This window comes from Cervus canadensis, chromosome 5 (genome assembly GCF_019320065.1).
Source record: "Cervus canadensis isolate Bull #8, Minnesota chromosome 5, ASM1932006v1, whole genome shotgun sequence".
NCBI classification, from domain to species: Eukaryota; Metazoa; Chordata; class Mammalia; order Artiodactyla; family Cervidae; genus Cervus; species Cervus canadensis.
In genome coordinates this window covers 42528431-42550091 of record NC_057390.1, presented here as the reverse complement: position 1 = coordinate 42550091, position 21661 = coordinate 42528431, and the positions used below count along the sequence as shown (strand labels likewise).

At 50.8% G+C, this 21661-nt stretch overlaps 1 protein-coding gene across 1 annotated transcript in view; it reads left to right on the top strand.

Annotated features, from left to right (window-relative positions):
• SH3RF3 (SH3 domain containing ring finger 3) overlaps positions 1-21661 on the top strand; it is a 148500-nt gene that overhangs the window by 98879 nt on the left and 27960 nt on the right. Inside the window, exons 4-7 of the mRNA XM_043470347.1 lie at positions 169-522; positions 6172-6245; positions 19670-19840; positions 21360-21613. Coding sequence (XP_043326282.1) covers positions 169-522; positions 6172-6245; positions 19670-19840; positions 21360-21613 — 853 coding nt within the window. The remainder of the gene's footprint in view (positions 1-168; positions 523-6171; positions 6246-19669; positions 19841-21359; positions 21614-21661) is intronic.

The window sequence follows — 21661 nt, the reverse complement described above, 5'->3', positions numbered from 1 at the left end:
CCAGATGCCACCCTGGCCTTTACTGTGTATCTTCAACACTGTTCCTACTGGACGTGCTGTAGAAAGGTTCCAGCACCTCAAACACACTGGCAGCTTTGAGGCGTGAGCAGAAGGCTGGACGTGGGGTGCGGCTGCTGCTCACTGACCCTCCCCTTCCTGTCTCCTTAGCTCAATGATGCCGCCAAGCAGCTGATGGAGATGGACAAGCTGGGCCTGGCCTCGGCATCCGGCTGCCTTGCCTCCCTACCCTCTGACGCCGGCGCAGTGGCCAGCGTGGCCCCAGGTCCCACTTCTGGCAGCACGGGGGCGGTCAGCGCCTTCCAGCGGCGTGTGGACAGCAAGAAGAACGCCAAGAAGCGGCACTCCTTCACGGCGCTCAGTGTGACGCACAAGTCCACCCAGGCCAGCGGCCACAGGCGCTCCATGGAGATCAGCGCCCCTGTGCTCATCAGCTCCAGCGACCCCCGGGCTGCGGCCAGGATTGGGGACCTGGTGCACCTGTCCCGCAGTGCTCCTGCCCAGGTAATGCCACGGCCTGTGACCTGGTGGTCCTCCTCAGCGCCACTCACTTCCCTCCCCCAGTCCCTGGGCAGGCATGAGAAGGCCAGGCACCTGTGCCTTTTGGGGTCCCAGCCTCAGGGCCCCCAAGCCCTGGTGGAGGTGAGTCTCCGTCTCAACCACAGCACTACACAGCCCTGGTGGACATGAGGGGCTTCTCAGGGGCCTGAGACAGCCTCTGAAGGTGCGATCCCAGCCCCCGAAGCCCTCTGACACAGGAGAAAGCCTGGATTAGCGCTCCTGTGTCTTGAACATCTCGTGAGCCTGGCCAATGTGCTCCCTGTAACCACGTGTCTATGGAGCCTGTCTGTGTGGGACGAGGCACCAGTTCCATCTACCAGGGAAGTCAAGGGAATTTGCTTTGCTCGCAGCCAACTAGCAGAGCCAGACTGGTTCTGCTTGCTGCATGAAAGGCCAGTCCATCAAGAGACAAGGTATTGGGGTCAGCAGCAGAGATGACCTGGGACCCATGTTCCTACAGTTACACTGGAAGGAAACATTATAACTAGGCTCGGGCCCTCAGTGAGGCCATCAAGAGGAGTGAGAGGTCAAGGGAAGCAGCTGTGCCCATCTCTGGACCCTTGTCACTCAGCTGTTGGGAGGAGGAAGGGGTGCGAGCGTTGTGAGTTAAGGGCAGGCCGGCAGGGCTGCAGGGCTTCCCTGGTGGCTCAGCAGTGAAGAATCACCTGCCAATGCAGGAGACACGGGAGGCAGGGGTTCCATCCCTGGGTCAGAAGATCCTTTGGAGAAGGAAATGGCAACCCACTCCAGTATGCTTGCCTGGGAGATCCCATGGGCAGAGAAGCCTGGTGGGTTACAGTCCATTGGCCACAAAGAGTTGGACACGACTGCACACTCACTCACAAGGCTGTGAATGGCAGGTGCCAATGTGGGTGGTGCTCGTGGGAGGTGGTCATGGGTGATGGACGCTTCTTGGTGGAAAAAGACCCCACCCGTTGACTCAAAGTCAAACCTTATGACGCCCCTGACAGGTCAGAAGTAGTCCTGTAACCACCTCCCTCATCCCAGCTCATTAGCACTTTGCGATTTTCAGTCCCGGACTGAATGGTCCCCAAGCTCCCCACTTTAGGGGCCCCTCCCCTTCAGAGTGACCCAGGGAGGCCTGTCCAGCTCTTGGCCCGGCTGTGGCCCAGCAGGACGAGGGCAGGGGCTGGAGGTGTGTCCTATCATCCCAGACGGCACTCAAGTGGGTCGGGCAGCTTTTTGGCCTTTTGGAGCCTGCGACCTCGTGGTCTCTATTGCAGCTTCCCTCCACCCTGGGAGCCAGGAGAATCTTGTTGATCAAGGCAGGGGCGGCAGCGACCAGATGGGACCTCGGGTGGGTCTATGGACCTGAGCGGACCTGGAGCCAGAGGCTCAGGGCTGCGTTGAGAGTCTGTGGACCTGTCAGGGCCCCTTCAGGTGTGAGTGGAGCCACTTGAGGTGAGCTTGGCCTCCCATCGGCCTCTGTCTTGCGTGGCCAGCCAGCTTTCCCGGGGCTGATGGAGAGAACTGTGGATGTTCTGTTGGCACAGTGCAATGGCTCTTTCTCCCAGGACAGACCGTTTTCTTCAGATCCTCGGCCTCTGACCTCTAGCTGCTGGTGCGAGCTTGGCCAGCCCAGGCCAGGCTCTGCCAGGCCAGGCTCACCACCCAGACCCTGCCTCCAGTCACCCTGGCCCTGCAGGCTCTTGGCTGTTCTTCTTGGCACTAAGCAAAGAGTTTGGCTGTAAATGTTTTATTCTGAAGTTTTATTTGGGAAGCATGTTCCTGAGAATCTTTTACACCCTGTGTTCCAGGGTGGTAGCAAGTGATGAGTGAACTTGCCCATTTCGCAGCTCCTCATGGTGATGACAGTGTTATTTGGACACATACTAAAATGAAAGTGAGATGTTTCTTCTTAGGGTCTTGGTCTGCGTCAGGAAAGTGATTTAGAGCCCCTTTTAGCAGGGGTGCAGTCCACCAACCCACAGACGGTTTTCCCTTTTATTAATCCCAGTGGGAAATTATAGGCCTGGTTCCCAGCTACTGCTCAGGGGCCCCGGAAACGCCACAGTGCGGCCTCCGGCGTCTGGTAACAACCTGACGGTTTAGAATCACGTCTTCTGGGACTCGTCATAGACTCCTGTCAAATACTCCGTGGGCCACTGCTGAACGAGGCTAGATGGGTCACTGGGGTCGGCCGCCCCGTGGTTAGTGGCCCCGAGGACTGTGCCACCCACGTCCTCACCCTGCTGGCGGCTCCCCTGGTCGGGTTGTGCTAGCCTCCGGGGCTGAGTCCCAGCGCACGGCCATTAGGAGTCTACTGAATAGATGCCGCTTCATCTCAGCGGACACCTTCCCGCGACGGGTCAGGCAGGCACAGGGCGGGGCCGGGAAGGAGCGGCGGGATGGAGGGAGGGTGGGGCCGGGCCGGCCAGGCCGGGCCGGGCCGGGCGCAGGGCGAGCCGTCACCAGGAGGCAGGAAGAGCCTGTCCCAGGGCTGCGTTCCCAATCATTTTTATCTGAAAGCACTGGAGCCTTCTCCTTCCTTCCTTCATCCCTGCCCAGTTCCCTCACCCCTACCAAGCCCTCGCTAATTCCTTCAGGCCCAGAATCATTTAAAAGTAAGTCATTAAAAATCAAAGCGGAATCAGCCTCCAGCCCTCAGCTAGAAGACAGGCCCCAGACCCTGCGGGAAGCCTGTTCAACGTGGTCACAGCAGAGGGCATGGAGCTGCACTGAACGACCTCAAACAGACTTTCTGCGCCTCTGGTAGGCGCCGTCCTCCAGGGTGGGCTGCCATGACTTGGAGCCACATGGGATGCCATGACTTGGAGCCACATGGGATGCCTGGTGCTTCCGAGCCCTTGATCCTGATGCCTTGTCTCCCCTGGGGTTAGCAGAGGCCTGCCTGCCAGGCTTCTGGAGGGGCCCCCATGTCTGCGGCCGCGTCCTCCTTCGCTGGGCCTGTGTCCTCGGCTGCCAGCGGGGGACAGCCCTCCACCCTCTCTCAACAGGAACAGAGGTGAAGACAGAACTCGGAGGGGGATGGGTGGGATCCTGCCCCACCAGGAAGTCCCAGCGGGGCTCCCACCACTGGGTACAATGTCAAAGGGGCCTTCATCTGGGCTCCATGCTGCAGGGAACTATTGGAGCCCCAGCTCAGTGGGCTTGGTCTTAGATGTTCTTCATCTCGACCTTGACCTTGGGAAAAGGGGTTATCACAGGTGTGGCTTCTCATGCCTGCATCCCTGCTCTAATGGAGGGTCTGCCCTGAAATCCCACTTATTTGCTTTGTGGCCTCTGTCATGTCAGATCTCAGCTGAGGGCCAGGTGTCCAGGGAGGGCCGGCACTGCTCCCCTGTGGGTCCTGTAGGGCATCCTCGTGGCCCCAATGCTGGGTGAGCGCCCCATCCTCCTGCCCCCAGCATCCGTCATCCAGAGTGACGGGCCAGGTCCATAGGTTCAGCTCTGCGGCTCAGAGCTCAGCCACGCCAGCCTATCCCTCCTCTGGCCGGGAGGTGGAGGCAGCCTCATCTGAGCTTGTCTCCTCCGGGTGAATCATGGCCAGCGTGGCTGGAGAGCAGTGAGGTGCAGAGAGACACCGGGGAAGGCTACCTCCAGGCACAGCAGGATTCAGCAGCCACGCCAGGTCATGGGGCTTCATGTGTGGTGCCTGTTGGCTGGTAGCTGTTTCAGGAGGCTTTATTTGCACAGGAGCCCTCTGATAAGAGCTGGGTTGTGAGTCTAGCTCCATCCAAGCCAGTCACCTTGTGGGTCCTGCCGCCCGGCTGAGGCCCTCCAACAGCACTGTGGCCACAGTGCCTGGATTTGGTTAGCAGAGTGGCTGATCTGCAGGGTCACCCCACAGTCCTCTCCTGGCTCCTCCTAGCCCCCCACTAAGGTGACATGTATGGAATCCAGGAAACATGCGGTCACATCAACCAAAGCTTGATCTTGAAACAGACCTCAGATAATTGAACTGTCATTCTGTGTATCTCACTTTGAAAATGTATTGGAACCACTCACTGTTGACAGTAAAATGATGGAAAACCTGAACAATTTTTAAAAAATTAACTCAAATCCCAACTCTGTAAGTACCAGCTTTATCATCTGTATGTAAATTTCCCAATGGAAGCATACTTCCTTTTATAGAAACAAGCTAAACCTGGGTGTCCAGCTCCCTCACCCAGTCCTGTTCGATGTGCTCCATGCAGTTGTCCACACCCACCTGTGCAGGTCCTTCTCCCTGTTGTGTGGGGCATGCTGGTTGGCAGACAGAGTCTTGGGTCAGCCTCTGTCCTTCCTCCGCCCTTTCTCGAGGCTGAATCTTCACCTCTGACCTCCAGTGGCTGCAGAAAGAATGAAGCCAGCATTTCCTTGCTCGCAGCTGTGAATTACTGTGTCTAATATTCTAACTCACCTGGAAGGTGAGACCCCTCAGTGGCCATTTCCTCATCCCTCCAGGCCCTGTCTTCACTACTTGATTCTTGGGGACCAAGCTTCACAGTCTTGTCTGGTGCCCAGCTGTTCTGAGTGGGGTGCACCCCATCCCTGTCGCTGAGCTGTGGTCGGGGCAGAAGTCAGGGCCCGAGGGTGTAATGCACCTAGGTTTGCAGGCTGAGAGCTCAGGGCTCAGGGACCCTGTGCTGATCCTGAATGCACATGTCCAGGCTGTGCCCCCACTCCCCAGCCCCTGGTTGGCTTCCCGCTGCGTCATCCTCAGGATCCAAGCACATCAGACTCACTGTGTCCAGCGCCCAGTCCGTGACCTCCCCTGGGTCTCATACTCCCCACTCCCTTCACTCAGCATCTCTGTCCTGCCAGTCACTAAGGACGGAGACTCAATGCTCTTTGTCTTGCACACCATTCCTCGCCCGAATCCACTTTTCCTGTTGGTAGAGGGGGAATGATGGCCCCAAATATGTCCACTCCTGATCCCCAGAATCTGTGAGTGTTGCCTTCCTTGGCAGGAGACCAGGAAATGGAGCTAGGAGATAGTCCTGGACCCTCTGGGCCATTGTAACTTCAGGGTCCTTCTGAGAGGAGTCCAGAGGGTCAGAGTCAGCAAGAAGCAAGAAGACTGACCCCCAGGGTCCTCCCCTGTTGAGTTTCCTGGAGCCGCTGTAGCAAACCGGGTGGACTGGCTCCTTTTGCCTCAACCAGCCCCTCAGCAGCTCACCGTGTGCCAGGCACTCGGCAGGAATCACCTGCGAGGAGCCGTCCCTCCGTCATCTTGCAGAGTGGACCCTTGAGGCTTTGCGCGCCTGGTCAGGCGAGATGCCGTGTTTCACATCCTGTCCGCTCTAGCCACTGTGTTCGCTGTGGAAGGACTGGTTTTCCTTAGTGCTCAGGGATGTGGTTTTAAATAAGCTTACATCTTGAAGCATGAAAAGTTTTGTCTGGCTTTTCTTGGACAAACACAGGAGTAACTAATTCAAGTCCTGAAAATAAAGTCAGCCCTCTCCCCGACCCCCCATCTCCTTGCACGTTGAATGCTGCATCCGCTGTCCAACCAGACGTGGGCAGGCACGGTTTCCTGAGCTGCTGTGGGAAGGACAGGGTTCACTGGCTGCCAGGCTGCCCTGGGAGCCTGCAGTCCGCTCACTGTGTCCTCTTGTCTGTTTCCAGGACTGCTCGGCCGGATCCACCCCAGCGACTGAACAGCAGAGCATTGCTCCCAGAGTCCAGCTGCCTCTCAATGTGTGAGCTGTCACTTATGTGTTGGGGCCCCAGCTTTCAGTACCTACCCCCACCCTACTAGTGTGTCCGTGTGGGGTTTTCTAGTTGTCACCCACTTGGTTCTGAGCTCTCAGGACTGCTGATGGGGCAGCCTGTAGAGCAGATTGGCAGGTTCATCAGCGTCTGTGCTTCTCCAACATTCGGTGAGAGCAGGAAGGTGGTCCAGACATTTGATGACACCAACTGATCACTCAGGAAAGGGCCCCAGAGGCCCCTGAGGAGGTGGTCGTGGGCCCCATGGGGCAGAGGATGACCGGAGAAGCGGGTGCCACCAATGGCCCAGACGCAGCCTACGGCCGTCCCATTCCCCAAAACGAGCTGCTTGTCATCACCAAATCGAGCCAGATGAACGCTGCTGGGAAGTGAAATGTCTGTCTGTTAGGAGAATCTGCTCTTGTTAAATGACAGCTTCTAAAAGATGTGCCATTTAACATCACCGTTCAAGAGCGTTCTGAAGAGCACCTTGCCGGCTGCTGTCAAGTAACTGCTGTTCAGCTACTTGAACAAACATTTAAGGTGGAGAATGTGAATCCGGCAAACAATGTGGCAGGGTGGAAAGCTCCCAGGGTCCAGAATGGCCAGAGTGTCAGCCTGTGTCGCTGCAGAACACTGAGGGTCTCGAGCACGCGAGGCTGTCACAGTGCAGCCTGCCTGTCTTAGGTAGGATTCCCAGCGGGCGACTGCGTCCGTCCGCTCTGCAGGCTCGGCTTCTCTGCAGAGTCCAGTCCCGACTCGCGCCCTCTTCTGGTGGCAGATGGGAATCCCCGGACGCCTCCTTTACAAGCTCGCCCTGTGGGAACTGGGTTCTTGCCTCAACCGACCCAACCAAGGGCCTGGGGACCCGCCCTTTGACACAGCTTCTTGAGGGGACGGTTAGTAGGTGCTGTCTAGAGTCTTCAGGGAGAAATTCAGGACAGCACTGGACAGGAGGCTCTCCCTTCCAGCCAGGTCTCTGCTTCTTACTGGGGACAGGGCACCAGGGCAGGCCGGGCAGTCGTCTCGCTCTTCAAAACTGGGTGCCAGACCCTTTTCTGAAGAAGCAGCCTGTTCTGTGGGAGACAGTGGGGCTCCTGTCACTTCCTGAGTGCGAGGCGGGACAGGAGAGCTCTTCAAGGACAAGCCCAGGGGTTTCGTCTTGGCATCCCCAACAAGGTGCCTGACATGCAGGCTCTCAGGAGCTGTTCCCTTGTTCAGAGACAGCCAGTCTTCCCTGCTGGATGCTGAGGGTCCTGGTGGCAGCCCACCCCCTGCTCTCGTGCCCCAGTCAGCCACCCAAGGAGGCAGCTCTGCCTCAGAACCCAGAAGGTTACCAGTTCCCGGAGTATCACCCCAGAGAGCCATCAGAACATTCTGGAGGCCTCAGCCACCTAAGGACCCTCCGTATCACAGGGAGCTTAAGTTTGGGGCAGAGTGTGTAGGGACTTATTTCTCCCCCAGATCCCCGCCGCCCTGGGGCTTGAGGGGTCAGTGTGGTCCCCAACCCGCTGCCCACTCCCTCTGCCTCACCCCAGATCATGGCTGTTTGGGTGGAGATCTTCATTTAGCTGACAGAAGGGAGTCCGATCCATCTTTCAAAGGATAATGAGCATTTTGCAGGAATGTGTCTGCTGGTCATGGTGGTCGTCACCTGGATGGTGGCCAGCGGGAGTTTAACTGGCTACTGCACCTTAATGTGTGTATTCTGTAGCTCTATCTTTTGAAATACAGCTTTCTTCTTTTCTCAGGGTTTCTTTGGATCTTTGATGTCTTTTGTGATTTCATGCAAATTGTAGATTTGTTTTAGTTCTGTGAAAAATGCCATTGAAATTTTCATAGGGATTGCATTGAACCTATAGACTGTCTTGGGTGGTATGAACATTTTAACAATATTTACTATTCTAATCCTTGAGCACAAAATATCTTTCCATTTATTGTGTCTTCAGTTTCTTTGATCAATGTCTTATAGTTTTCATTGTTTTCACCTCCTTGGTTAAATTTATTCCTAGATATTTTATTCTTTTTGATGCAGTTGTGAATGGGATTGTATTCTTCATTTTTCTTTTGGATAGTTTGTTGCTAGATTTCTATATATTAATATCATATGCTGCAACTTTATTAAATTCATTGAAGATTTCATCTAGTTTTTTTGTGGCATCTTCTGGATTTTCTATGTATAGTATCATGTCATCTGCAAACAGTGACAGTTTTACTTCTTCTTTTCCCGCATGGATTTCTCTTTCTTTTTCTTGTCTGATTGCTATGATGAAGACTTCCAGTATTATGTTGAAAAAAAGTGGCAAGAGTGGGCATCCGTGTGTAGTTCCTGATCTTAGAGGAAATGCTTTTAGCTTCTCACTGTTGAGTATTATGTCTTGTTTTTGGTGTTTTTCAGTCGCTAAGTCATTTCTGACTTTGCAACCCCATGGACTGCCACACACCAGGCTCCCCTGTCATCCACTGTCTCCTGAAGTTTGCTCAAACTCATGTCCTTTGAACTGGTGGTGGTATCTAACCATCTCATCCTTTGCTGTCCCCTTCTCCTTTTGCCTTCAGTCTTTCCCAGCATCAGGGTCTTTTCTGTTGTCGACTCTTCTCATCAGGTGGCCAAAATATTGGAGCCTCAGCACTGGTCCTTCCAATGAATATACAGGGTTGATTTCCTTTAGAATTGACTGGTTTGATTTCCTTGCAGTTCAAGGGACTGTCAAGTCTTCTCCAGTACTATCATTTGAAAGCATCAATTCTTCAGTGCTAACCTTCTTTATGGTCCAGCTCTCACATCTGTACGTGACTATGCTTTGACTATATGGACCTTTGTCAGCAAAGTGATGTCTCTGCTTTTTAATATGCTGTCTAGGTTTGTCATAACTTTCCTTCCAAGAAGCAAGCATCTTTTAGTTTCATGGCTACAGTCACCATCTGCAGTGATTTTGGAGCCCAAGAAAAGAAAATCTGTCACTGTTTCCACTTTTCCCCCTTCTATTTACCATGAAATGATGGGACCACATGCCATGATCTTAGATTTTTTGAATGTTGAGTTTTAAGTCAGCTTTTTCACTTTCATCAAGAGGCTCTTTAGTTCCTCTTTGCTTTCTGCCTTTAGAGTGGTATCATCTGCCTATCTGAGGTGGTTGATATTTCTCCTGGCAGTCTTGATTCCAGCTTGTGCTTCATCCAGCCTTGCATTTCACATGATGTAGTCCTCATATAAGTTAAATAAGCAGGGTGACAATATACAGCTTTGGCATACTCCTTTCCCAGTTTGGAACCAGTCTGTTGTTCCATGTCCAGTTCTGACTGTTGCTTCTTGACCTGCATACAGATTTCTCAGGAGGCAGGTCAGGTGGTCTGGTATTCCCATGTCTTGAAGAATTATTCAGTTTGCTGTGATCCACACAGTCAAAGGCTTTAGTACAGTCAATGAAGCATATGTTTTTCTGGAATTCCCTTGCTTTCTCTACGATCCAAGGAATGTTGGCGATATGATCTCTGGTTCCCCTGCCTTTTCTAAAACCAGCTTGTACATCAGGAAGTTCTTGGTTCACATATTGCTAATGCCTAGCTTGAAGGATTTTGAGCATAAACTTACTAGCATGTGAAATGAGCACACTTGTACGGTAGCTTGATCATTCTTTGGCATTGCCCTTTGGGATTGGAATGAAAACTTACCTTTTCCAGTCCTGTGGCTACTGCTGAGTTTTCCAAATTTGCTGATATATTGAGTGCAGCACTTTGACAGCATCATCTTTTAGGATTTGAAAAGCTCAGCTGAAATTCCATCACCTCCACTAGCTTTGTTTGTAGAAATGCTTTCTAAGGCCCACTTGACTTAACACTCCAGGATGTCTGGCTTTAAGTGAGTGACCACACCAACATAGTTATCTGGGTCGTTAAGATCTTTTTTGTATAGTTCTTCTGTGTATTCTTGCCACCTCTTTTTAATCTCTTCTGCTTCCGTTAGGTCCATACCATTTCTGTCCTTTGTTGTGCCCATCCTTGCATGAAATGTTCCCTTTATACTTCCAGTTTTCTTGAAGAGATCTCTAATCTTTCCCATTTGATTGTTTTTCTTCTATTTCTTTGCACTGTTCATTTAAGAAGACCTTCTTATCTCTCTATGCTATTCTCTGGAATTCTGCATTCAGTCGGGTCAGTCAGTCAGTTCAGTCGCTCAGTCGTGTCCAACTCGTTGTGACCCCATGGACTGCAGCACCCCAGGCCTCCCTGTCCATCACCAACTCCTGGAGTTTACTCAAACTCAGGTCCATTGAGTCGGTGATGCCATCCAACTATCTCATCTTTTGTCATGCCATTGTTCTCTCGCCTTCAATCTTTCCCAGCATCAAAGTCTTTTCTAATGAGTCAGTTCTTCGCATCAGGTGGCCAAAGTATTGGAGTTTCAGCTTCAGCATCAGTCCTTCCAATGAATATTCAGGACTGATTTCCTTTAGGATGAACTGGTTGGATCTTCTTGCAGTCCAAGGGACTCTCAAGAGTCTTCTCCAACACCACAGTTCAAAAGCATCAATTCTTTAGCATTCAGCTTTCTTTATAGTCTAACTCTCACATCCATACATGACTACTAGAAAAACCATAGCTTTGACTAGATGGACCTTTGTTGGCGAAGTAATATCTCTGCTTTTTAATACACTCTGTAGGTTGGTCATAACTTTTCTTCCAAGGAATAAATGTCCTTTTATTTCATGGCTGCAGTCACCATCTGCAATGATTTTGGAGCCTCCCAAAATAAAGTCTGCCACTGTTTCCACTGTTTCCCCATCTATTTCCCATGAAGTGATGGGACCAGATGCCATGATCTTTGTTTTCTGCATGTTGAGCTTTAAGCCAACTTTTTCACTCTCCTCTTTCACTTTCTGCCATAATGGTAGTGTCATTTGCATATTTGAGGTTATTGATATTTCTCCCAGCCATCTTGATTCTAGCTTGTGCTTCATCCAGCCCAGGGTTTCTCATGATGTACTCTGCGTATAAGTTAAATAAACACAGGGACAATATACAGCCTTGATGTACTCCTTTTCCTATTTGGAACCAGTCTGTTGTTCCATGTCAAGTTCTACCTGTTGCTTCCTGACCAGCATACAGGTTTCTCAAGAGGCAGGTCAGGTGGTCTGGTATTCCCATCTCTTGAAGAATTTTCCACAGTTTATTGTGATGCACACAGTCAAAGGCTTTGGCATAGTCAATAAAGCAGAAATAGATGTTTTTCTGGAACTCTCTTGCTTTTTCGATGATCCAGCGAATGTTGGCAATTTGATCTCTGGTTCCTCTGCCCTTTTCTAAAACCAGCTTGACCATCTGGAAGTTCACAGTTCATGTACTGTTGAAGCCTGGCTTGGAGAATTTTGAGCATTACTTTACTAGCGCGTGAGATGAGTGCAATTGTGCAGTAGTTTGAGCATTCTTTGGCATTGCCTTTCTTTGGGATTGGAATGAAAACAGACCTTTTCCAGTCTTGTGGCCACTGCTGAGTTTTCCAAATTTGCTGGCATATTGAGTGCAGCACTTTCACAGCATCATCTTTTAGGATTTGAAATAGCTCAACTGGAATTCCATCACCTCCACTAGCTTTGTTCGTAGTGATGCTTCCTAAGGCCCACTTGACTTTACATTCTAGGATGTCTGGCTCTAGGTGAGTGATCACACCGTCGCGATTATCTGGGTCATGAAGTCTTCTTTGTACAGTTCTTCTGTGTATTCTTGCCACCACTTGTTAATAACTTCTGCTTCTGTTAGGTCCATACCATTTCTGTCCTTCATTGAGCCCATCTTTGTATGAAATGTTCCCTCGGTATCTCTAATTTTCTTGAAGAGATCTGTGGTCTTTCCCATTCTATTGTTTCCCTCTATTTCTTTGCACTGATCACTGAGGAAGGCTTTTTTATCTCTCCTTGCTATTCTTTGGAACTCTGCATTCAAATGGGTATATCTATCCTTTTCTCCTTTGCTTTTGCCTTCTTTTCTTTTCACAGCTATTTGTAAGGCCTCTTCAGACAGCCATTTTGCTTTTTTTCATTTCTTTTTCTTGGGGATGGTCTTGCTCCCTGTCTCGTGTACGATGTCACAAACCTCCATCCATAGTTCTTCAGACACTCTGTCTATCAGATATCAGTCGGATATATCTTTCCCTTTATCCTTTGCCTTTTACGTCTCTTCTTTCCTCAGCTATTTGTAAAGCCTCTGTAGATGATCACTTTGCCTTCTTGCATTTCTTTTTCTTTGGGATGGTTTTGATCACTGCCTCCTGTTATGTACAATGTTATTGTACAGGACGAACACAAACCTCCATCCATAGTTCTTCAGGCACACTGTCCACCAGATCTAATCCCTTGAATCTGTTCGTCACCCCCACTGTGTCATCATGAGGGATTTGATTTTAGGTCATACCTGAATGGCCTAGTAGTTTTCCCTACTTTCTTCAATTTAAGCCTGACTTTTGCAGTAAGGAACTAATAATCTGAGCCAACTCCAGGTCTTGTTTTTGCTGACTGTATAGAGTTTCTCCATCTTCAGCCCTAAAGAATATAATCAGCCTGATTGTGGTATTGACCACGTGGTGATGTCCGTGTGTAGAGTCGTCTCTTCTGTTATTGGAAGAGGGTGTTTGCTATGACCAGTGTGTTCTCTTGATGTTAGCTTCAGGCTTATCATATATAGCTCTTATGCTGAGATATGTTTGTTCAGTATCCACTTTGTTAAGAGTTTTTATCATAAGTAGATATTGAATTTTGTCAAACATTTTTTCCAATATTTACTGAGATGATCATATGGTTTTTATTCTTCAGTTTGTTAATGTGGAGTATCAGTCACACTGATTTGCAGATGTTAAGCCATTCTTGCATCCCTGGAATAAGTCCATTTGGTCACAACGTATGAACCTTTTAGTATATTTTTGAATTTGCTTTGCTAACATTTTTAAAGATCTTTGCACCTATGTTGGTCACAAGCAACCTGCAATTTGTTATTAAATCTTTGAATGTTTTGTGGAATTTATCAGTGAAGCCCTACCTCAGGAAACACGAAAAATCTCAAAGAAATAATCGAATCTTACACCTACAGGAACTAGAAAAAAGAAGGAAAAACAAAACCCAATGTTAATAGAAGGAAGGAAATAATAAATATCAGAGCAGAAATAAATGAAATAGAGACTAAGAAAATGACAGAAATGATCAGTGAAACTAAGATTATTTCTTTGAGATTTTTTTTCTTGGGAGAATTTTGATCACAAACTTAATCTGCTAACTTGTAATCAGTCAGTTCAGATTTTCTCTTTCTTCATGGTTCCGTCTTGGAAGATTATATGTTTCTAGAAATCTTTTCATTTCTTCCAGGTTGTTGGCATATGATTGTTCTCATTAGTCTCTTATGATCCTTTATATTTCTGTGGTGTCAGTTATAATTTATTTTTTCCTTTCTGATTTTATTGTTTGGACCAGTTCTTTTTTTTTTCTTGATAAGCCTAACTAGAAGTTGGAGAATTTATCTTTTCAAAGAACCAGCTCTTAATCTCACTGATCATTTCTGTTGTTTTCTGTTGATCTGTTGATCATTTCTGTTTAGGTGTAAGTTTCGATTATTTGAGATTTTTCATTTCCTGAAGTAGGCTCATATCACTATAAACTTCCCTCTTAGAACTGCTTTTGCAGTGATCCATAGATTTTGGATCACTGTGGTTCCATTTTCATTTGTTTCTAGGTATTTTAAAAATTTCTTCTTTGATATTTTTTTTCAGTGGCCCATTCATGTTCTTTAATTTTGATGTTTTTTTTTTGTTTGTTTTCTCCAATTTTTCTTTTGATTGATTTCCCACAATTGTGGTCAAGAAGATGCTCGATATGATTTCCATCTTTGTAAATTCATGGAGGACTGTTTGTAAACTGATGTGATTTATCCTGGAGAACCTTCTGTGTATGCTTGAGAAGAATATGCATCCTGATGCTTTTGGATGGACTGTTCTGTATGTGTCCATTAGGTCCACTAGGTCCATTCTTCTGGGTTTGGTGTGAGCATCCTTATGACCATTACTGTTAACTCTTTAATGGGTAGATTGCTTATTTCTATTTTGTTTAGTTCTTTCTCTGAGGCTTTACCTTTTCTTTCAGTTGCAACATACACTTCTGTCTCCTCATTTTGCCTGATTCTCTGAGTTTGTGTCTGTGTATTAGTAAATCAGCTGTGTCTCCATGTCTTGAAGGAGTGGCCTTGTTTAGGAGACATCCTGTGGAGCCCAGAGGCAGGCACACGAGGGTCCCCTCTGTGGGCAGTGTGTCCCCCCGCTGTTGTGGGGGGCTGTAGTTACTGCTTAGGCATGCTGGTGTATGGGCCCAGCCACAGCAGCTGCTGGACAGTGGTGGGCAGAGTTCTCACTCAGCCAGGGTGAGACCTCACCTAGGTGCAGGGGTGAGTGGGCTTCATCAGGGCATACCCACTGATGCTGACAGGTTAGGTTTTGGTGTTCAGTCACTCAGTTGCATCCAACTCTTCTCGACCTAAAGGACTGCAACACACCACGCTTCCCTGTCCTTCACTGTCTCCCAGAGTTTGCTCAAACTCATGTCCATTGAATCGGTGATTCTATCCAACCATCTCATCCTCTGTCTTCCCTTTCTGCTCCTGCCTTCAATCTTTCCCAGCATCAGGGTCTTTTCTAATGAGTCAACCCGTGTATCAGGTAGTCAAAGTATTGGAGCTTCAGCTTCAGCATCAGTCCTTCCAATGAATATTCAGGATTGATTTCCTTTAGGATTGACTGGTTTGATCTCCTTGCAGTCCAAGGAGATTCAAGTCTTACAATCCAAGACTCTCAAGAGTCTTCTCCAACACCATAGTTCAAAAGCTTCAATTCTTCAGCACCCAGCTTTCTCTATAGTCCAACTTTCACATCCATACATGATTACTAGAAAAACCATAGCTTTGACTAGACAGACCTTTGTTGGCAAAGTAATATCTCTGCTTTTTAATATACTGTCTAGGTTTGTCATAGCTTTTCTTCTAAGAAGCAAGCATCTTTTAATTTCATGGCTGAAGTCACCATCCACAGTGATTTTGGAGCCCAAGAAAATAAAGTCTGTCACTGTTTCTATTGTTTCCCCATCTACTTGCCATGAAGTGATAGGACCGGATGCCATGATCTTCGTTTTTTGAATGTTGAGGTTTTTTTTTTTTTTGAATGTTGAGTTTTAAGCCAGCTTTTTCCACTCTCCTCTTTCACCTTCAAGAGGCTTTTTATTTTTTTTATTTATTTATTTTTTCAAGAGGCTTTTTAGTTCCTTTTCGCTTCCTGCCATAAGGGTGGTGTCATCTGCATATCCGAGGTTATTGATATTTTTGCCAGTATGAAAAGGCAAAAAGATATGACAAGTTAGATGGAACATTCCAAAATTGTACCCACTGGGTGGCATAAGCAAGATAGCCTGCAATTTCTGAAATGGCTCCGGCTAGTGAGTCAGTCCCCAGGGAGCATCCCGCCTGGTTCCTGACCCCTGGCAGATGCTGCCACATTATTCAGTGGCCTGCGCGCTATTCAGTCTGGTATTTTTACACTGGTTTCTGGGTTGAATGAGTCTGCATACAGGCCCATCGAGAGCACGTTTTCCATTCCAGGTGCTTCTGTAGTTTTCCTGGTATTTTATGTCGGTTTTCAAAGCCAGGTATTTGGGGGGACTGGTCTCTCCTGAGCAGGATTGAGGGGTTGGGTCCCCTCTGACTGGACCATGGTGGCTGGCGAGGGGTTTCCTGGAGAGTCCATCTCTCTGTCTCCTGTGCTCTCTGTTGTCCTTCTGCCCTTAGTGGTGGAGGCTCTGTCCATCCAGGGTTCAAGTCCCTCTCTGAAGAGGTGGTCCCTTAATGTGGCTGTGGGTTTGCTGTGTTCCTGGGAAAAGACAAGTTCAGGAGTGTCCTGTGCCGCTATCTGGAACCCTTTCCTTAGCTGATCCTGTTGATCAAAGGTCAGCAAGTAGGCACATGTTTTGCTGGCCTGAGTCCATGCGGCACTGGCACCTAGAGGAGCAGGAGCAGGCTCTTTGCAGGAGGATGGGAGAGAATCTCACTATTTCAGAAGAAATGAGCAAGCTGTCATATGGAGGCAGAAGGGTGTGAAGTTAATGAAGGCGCTAAAATTCTTTAATCACTGCTTGATTAGAGTCTATAGACAATTAGCAGCAAGTGAAGATCTTCCATAGAGAAGAGCAGTTATGTGGTGAGTGGCGGGTGTTCCCAGCAGGCTGCTTATGGGAACACAGCTGCAAGTAGAGGCTGGGCGGCCACAGCTGCTGCGTGTCCAGACTGCATGCTGTCCAGCCAAGGGTGCCAGGGAAGGGGCTGACGTGCCCCCAGACTCACTCCCCCGGGGCTGCGTCAGCCTGGAGGAGGGGACACCTCTTCCAATGGGGAGGAGAGCCCCCTGCCGGCCACCCGGCCGTGGGGAGAGCATTGTGAACCAGACCTCCCTGAACCAAGTACCTTCAGTTCTTGCCTGAACCAAGTACCTTCAGTACCAGCCTTGTGAGTGAATCCACTGAGACAAATGAATCCCAAGCCAGTTCTGGAGCAGCCGGCACTGTGTCCTCTATGGAGGCATGTGCAGAGCTGAAGTCCTTTGGAAGGAGTAGAGAGGGAGCGGAGGAGGAGTGGACAGGAGGCGGAGGGGACAGGCAGGTGGAGTACCGGGAATCCTGCGGGCGATACCTGGTTCTCCCGGCCTTGGGCTCTATGGGCATCGGCCTGCAGCTCCAAGGTCCAGCTGTGCACCCTCCAGGCTGGCGGGCACGGCCGAGGGGGTGGGGATAGAAGGGGTGCAGATGATGCACCCTTCCCTGTGGCCACACTTGGACTGGGACTGAGTGACCAGTGCACTGCAGAGACCACAGAGCTGCAGACATCAGGCTGGGAGCCGCCGGCCCCTCTGGAGCATCCCAGGTGTGTGCATGAGCCACAGGCAGACAAGCAGCCCCATGTGCAGGAAAAATGCTGGCAAGGCAATCTGGCTTCCCCTGTGGCATCGAAGGGAACAGGTTGGGAGGCCTAGGTGTGCCAGGTGAAGTCAGATTGGTTTACACTCCACCCCCCAGCAGTGCACACGGAAAGACTGAACTTGAACTGTTGAGACCAGAGAACAGATTGCTCCTCGGAGAATGAATTCACAATAAAGATGAAGACAGCGGGCCTCAGGGCCCCCTGCTCCGGGCCTCAGCCCAGCTTCCCATGGGGCCTACCAGGCCCTGGGGCCAAGAACAACTGCTTGCCTCCAACTCGCTGCATAAACAGAGACACTCCATCTTTTTGAACCTCAGTTTGTTCAGCTGTGAAATGAGTAAGTAGCCCAGCCTCAGAGCTCATGTGGGGCTCCAGCGAGACCATAACAGACTCTAGCTTCCACCCTGCCTGGACTCCAGACACCTGAGGAGGGTGGGCTCTGCACGCTGTCCCACAGGTGATGGCAGTGCCTCCTAAACAGAGTTCTGACTGATGATGGAGGAGGGTGCCCCATCCCTTGGGGTGAAGAGGTCCTTGGAAGCAAGCCTGTCTCCCTGCATGGTTAGCGCCTGAGGGTGCCAGGATCACTGGGCATCTAATAAATGAATGAACAGCTGAAACCGGAGGGAAACATCACCTCCTACTGCCATGACTCTAGAGGAGGCAGGACACAGGGTAAATCCAGATCTGCCTGCAGACTCCCTCACGACTCAGCTCAGCAGAGCCCGTGGTCCCAGAGGCGAGAGTGAGGGGCGGGAGGTGCCCCCACCCAATGGGGCCGGTAGTTGGTCCAAGTTTGGGGAGTCGGGTGGTGATTTCAGCCAAGTTCACTTCTGTTGCCCGCTTTCTGCCTTTATTACCTCATTAGGAACCACGGTGTGTTTCTCTAAAGTACAAGTGGGATTTTGAAAGAAGACTGTTTCGATGTAAAGGCTTAATCAGGCTGCCTTAAGGCCCACAGTCTGAAAATAACTCATTCTCACTGTGATGGGAAGATCCTGAGAGGTGAAAACAAACCTTGTTCCCTGAATGACTTGGGGATTCCAGAATTTTGAGTAGGATCATCAGCTCATCCCCAGAGATCACTCTGTCATCTGAAGGCCCCTCCCTGTATCACAGACAGACAGACAGACACACATACACACAGCTCGTCGGGTCTTTGCTACAGTTGCTAACACTTGTCTTATTTTTAGAAACTGGGTTGATGCCACTGTGGAAGTAGGTGCCAGTGGGCACTGTGCTGGGTGTGGGGGAGGCTTGCCAGGTATGTGGGGGGACTATGCCATGTTGGGGGGAGGGCTGCCCTGGCTACTGGAACCTCTGAGCCTCTTGCTCACTGCCTGAGGTCCTTCTCTCTCCAGCAGGGCCAGCACTTCTCCCTCGGATGGCCCTCTGTCCACAGCTTCATGCTCCACAGGGCAGGTGGACAGTGCAGGTAGCCCCTGGAGTCACCTAGTCCTGGAGGCTGAGAGGGTGGCTAGGGGGCAAAGAAGGAGGCTCCTGGGGCCCAGCAGGGGCAGTGTGCCCACCAGGCCCATCCTGAAAGGAGGCCCAGGAGATGATGCTTCTTAGAAATGCATCTTGGGACTTCCCTGTCCGTCCAGCGGTTAAGACTCCATGCTGCCATTACAGGGAGCACATGTTCGATCCCTAGTCAGGGAACTACGGTCCTACATGCCACATGGTTACAGCCAAAAAAAATTGTTTTAATGCATCTCGTTTCTTTGTTGGAGTGAAGCCCCCACCACTTTTCCTTCCCAGATCTTGCAAGCAGGATATTTGCCTGAAAACATTCTCTCTGTTAGGTCAAACCACCCCTTCCACAAACCCCCCGAGTAGCAAAGCACTTATCAGAGGTTCTGAGGGTGGCGCCAGGGGCTCAGGACGTTTCAAAGAGTCCTGGCAAATGAGGAGCACAGTGTCTAAGCCCCCGGCTAGGGCTCACACCACCAAGCTGTTAAAAAATCTTAAAAGTAGAATTTCAGTTAGTCACTGATCTTAAAAGTAGAATTTCAGTTAGTCACCTATCTAAGGAGTCCCTAATTGGGCTGGTTTTTCTTTAAAAGGGCCTCCAAATCTCCTCCAGTTTGCATGGATGGGTGAGTGGGCAGGTGGGACTAAACGAGGAAACCCATCCAAGGCTGTGTAGTTCACCCATTTTCCCTAAAGCCTTCTCTTGCCCAGAGCATCAGGTATTAATCAGAGAAAAGAGAACAAAATGGGCCCAGACAGCCGGCCCCCCATCTGGTCCTGGCAGGACTTCTCTGAGTTCAGCCTGCTGGTTGGTGAAGGGTGTGGAGCCCGTGGCTCCGGGGGTCTTTCCCCAGGGTCTCCTCCTGGTCCCTGGCTGCCCGCTAAGTGTGCAAGGGCGCCCTTCTGTGCATGGCACCACTCACCACCCGCCTCTTACCCACAGGTACCTGGCGCTCTACGCCTACAAGCCCCAGAAGAGTGACGAGCTGGAGCTGCGCAAGGGCGACACATACCGTGTCCTGGAGAAGTGTCGGGACGGCTGGTTCAAGGGCACGGCCCTGCGCACCGGACTCTCGGGCGTGTTCCCTGGCAACTATGTGACACCCGTCTCCAGGTGAGGCCCTCGCTGCCCGCCTCCTGTGGCCATAGCCGAGTGGAGACCAGGGGCTATGCCTCACCTGCCTTTCTGCTGCCCGCTGCCCGTGGCCCCGGGGAGAAGGTGGCCGGGAGGATCTGGAGCACCACACAGGGGCATGCCACGGGGCTGGATCTCGTGGGCACAGGTGCATGCATGTGCGTGTGTGCACGTATGAGTACAGTGGGTGTGTGTGCAAAAAGCACGTGCCATTCACACACGTGAAAGAAAGATTCCTTGTTCCCAAAAGTTAACCATTATTACTGAGTGGAGCATTGTGAGTAATTAATTTTTTCTTTCCTTGTAATTTCCTGTGTTTTACGAATTTACTGTTATATTATTTTTATAAACTGGCAAAAGCAAGTTTAACAGTTAGCTCGAGGTGACCCAGGGCTGTCAGATGTTTCCATATAGAGGGGTGTCCCCTGAAGGTTTGGTTTAAGGTTGGCCTCGCTCCGGGGAGCCCGGGACGCCCCAGCCCTGTGTTCACAGCCCAGGACCTGCAGAGACCTGCTACAGACTCCCCCCACCCCACCCCCTGTTCTCCCCACCCCACCAGCTTCTGCTCTCTTGGCAATAAGACTCCAGGCAAAGTAAACACCCAGACCTGCACTGACGCGGCCTGACTTGTACCTTCACGGCAGCAGGCCCGGGAGCCACATCCCCCAGGCCCTCCTGGAAAGGCCCACCTTGTGAGCCCCGTGGTCCTGTGGCCCTGTGCAGGGAGGCCCTTCTCCCCACAGCTGCTCTGCAGAGGCTCTGCCTGCTCCCACCACGGGTGGCTCCCCGAGCCTCACGGCTGAGATCCAGAGGAGACAGATGGGGAGTTTTCCCAGCTCTTGGACAAATGGAAGGCGTGTGATCCTGACAACGGATCCCAGGAGCTCCCCACCCCAGCCCCACACGCTTGGTGCTTGTGCATGGTTCAGGCTGGCCCGTGCGGGGGAAGGAGCCGCCAGGGCCTGTCTCAGAGTCTCCGTGTGAGCCTGTGCTCCATGGTGTGTCCTGGACTCTCCACATCACTTTCTCTGGAAAGTCTGGGATAAAACTGCAAACACGAGGCTTGTCTGCGCCCTTTCCTGGACTCCCAGGAGTCCTTCATCCAGAAGGAGCCAGGCCCCTGCCTCCTGCTGCCTGCCAGATGTGCCAAGCCCATTCCGTCTGCCTCTGTTTGGGGACACACAGCTGTTTGTTAGACTAAATCAAGGCAGTGACTCTGGAACAAAATATCTGATTAGCATCACTTCCCTGTTTCCCATGGCTCTTTCACTGGTTGTCACATATGCACGTGGAAAGACCGTGTGGTTGTCAGGGGCTCTGCTGTCCAGCTGGGCCTCTAGACACCACATGCCCAGGTCATCCTGGTGCTGCTGTAGGGCTTGTCCTGGATGGTGTGGCCTCCAGCTCCGGAGCCAAGGCGTTGAGTGGTTCTTCATCAGTCTGTGTGGTGTGGGTGTATCTGTGCCCTCCCCTGACTTCATTCTGTTCATTTCTTCAGGATTCCTGTAGGAGGGGCTGGGCCACCCCGGAATAATGCAGTCGGAGGGTCTCCCCTGGCCAAAGGGATGGCCACAACCATGCACCCAGGCGGTGGGAGTCTGAGCAGCCCAGCCACGGCCCTGAGGCCAGCCCTTCCCCTTACCACAGCCCAGGTCCCGGCCCAGCACCAGGCCGCCTCTCCCCCACTGGGCAGTTGTCTGCGGCACACAGTCCAGCCAGCGGCCAGCCAGGCCCGGAGCGCCGGCCCCCCTGGTAAGTAGCAGCCTCCTAGGGACCTCACTCTGCTGGAAAATTTGAGGA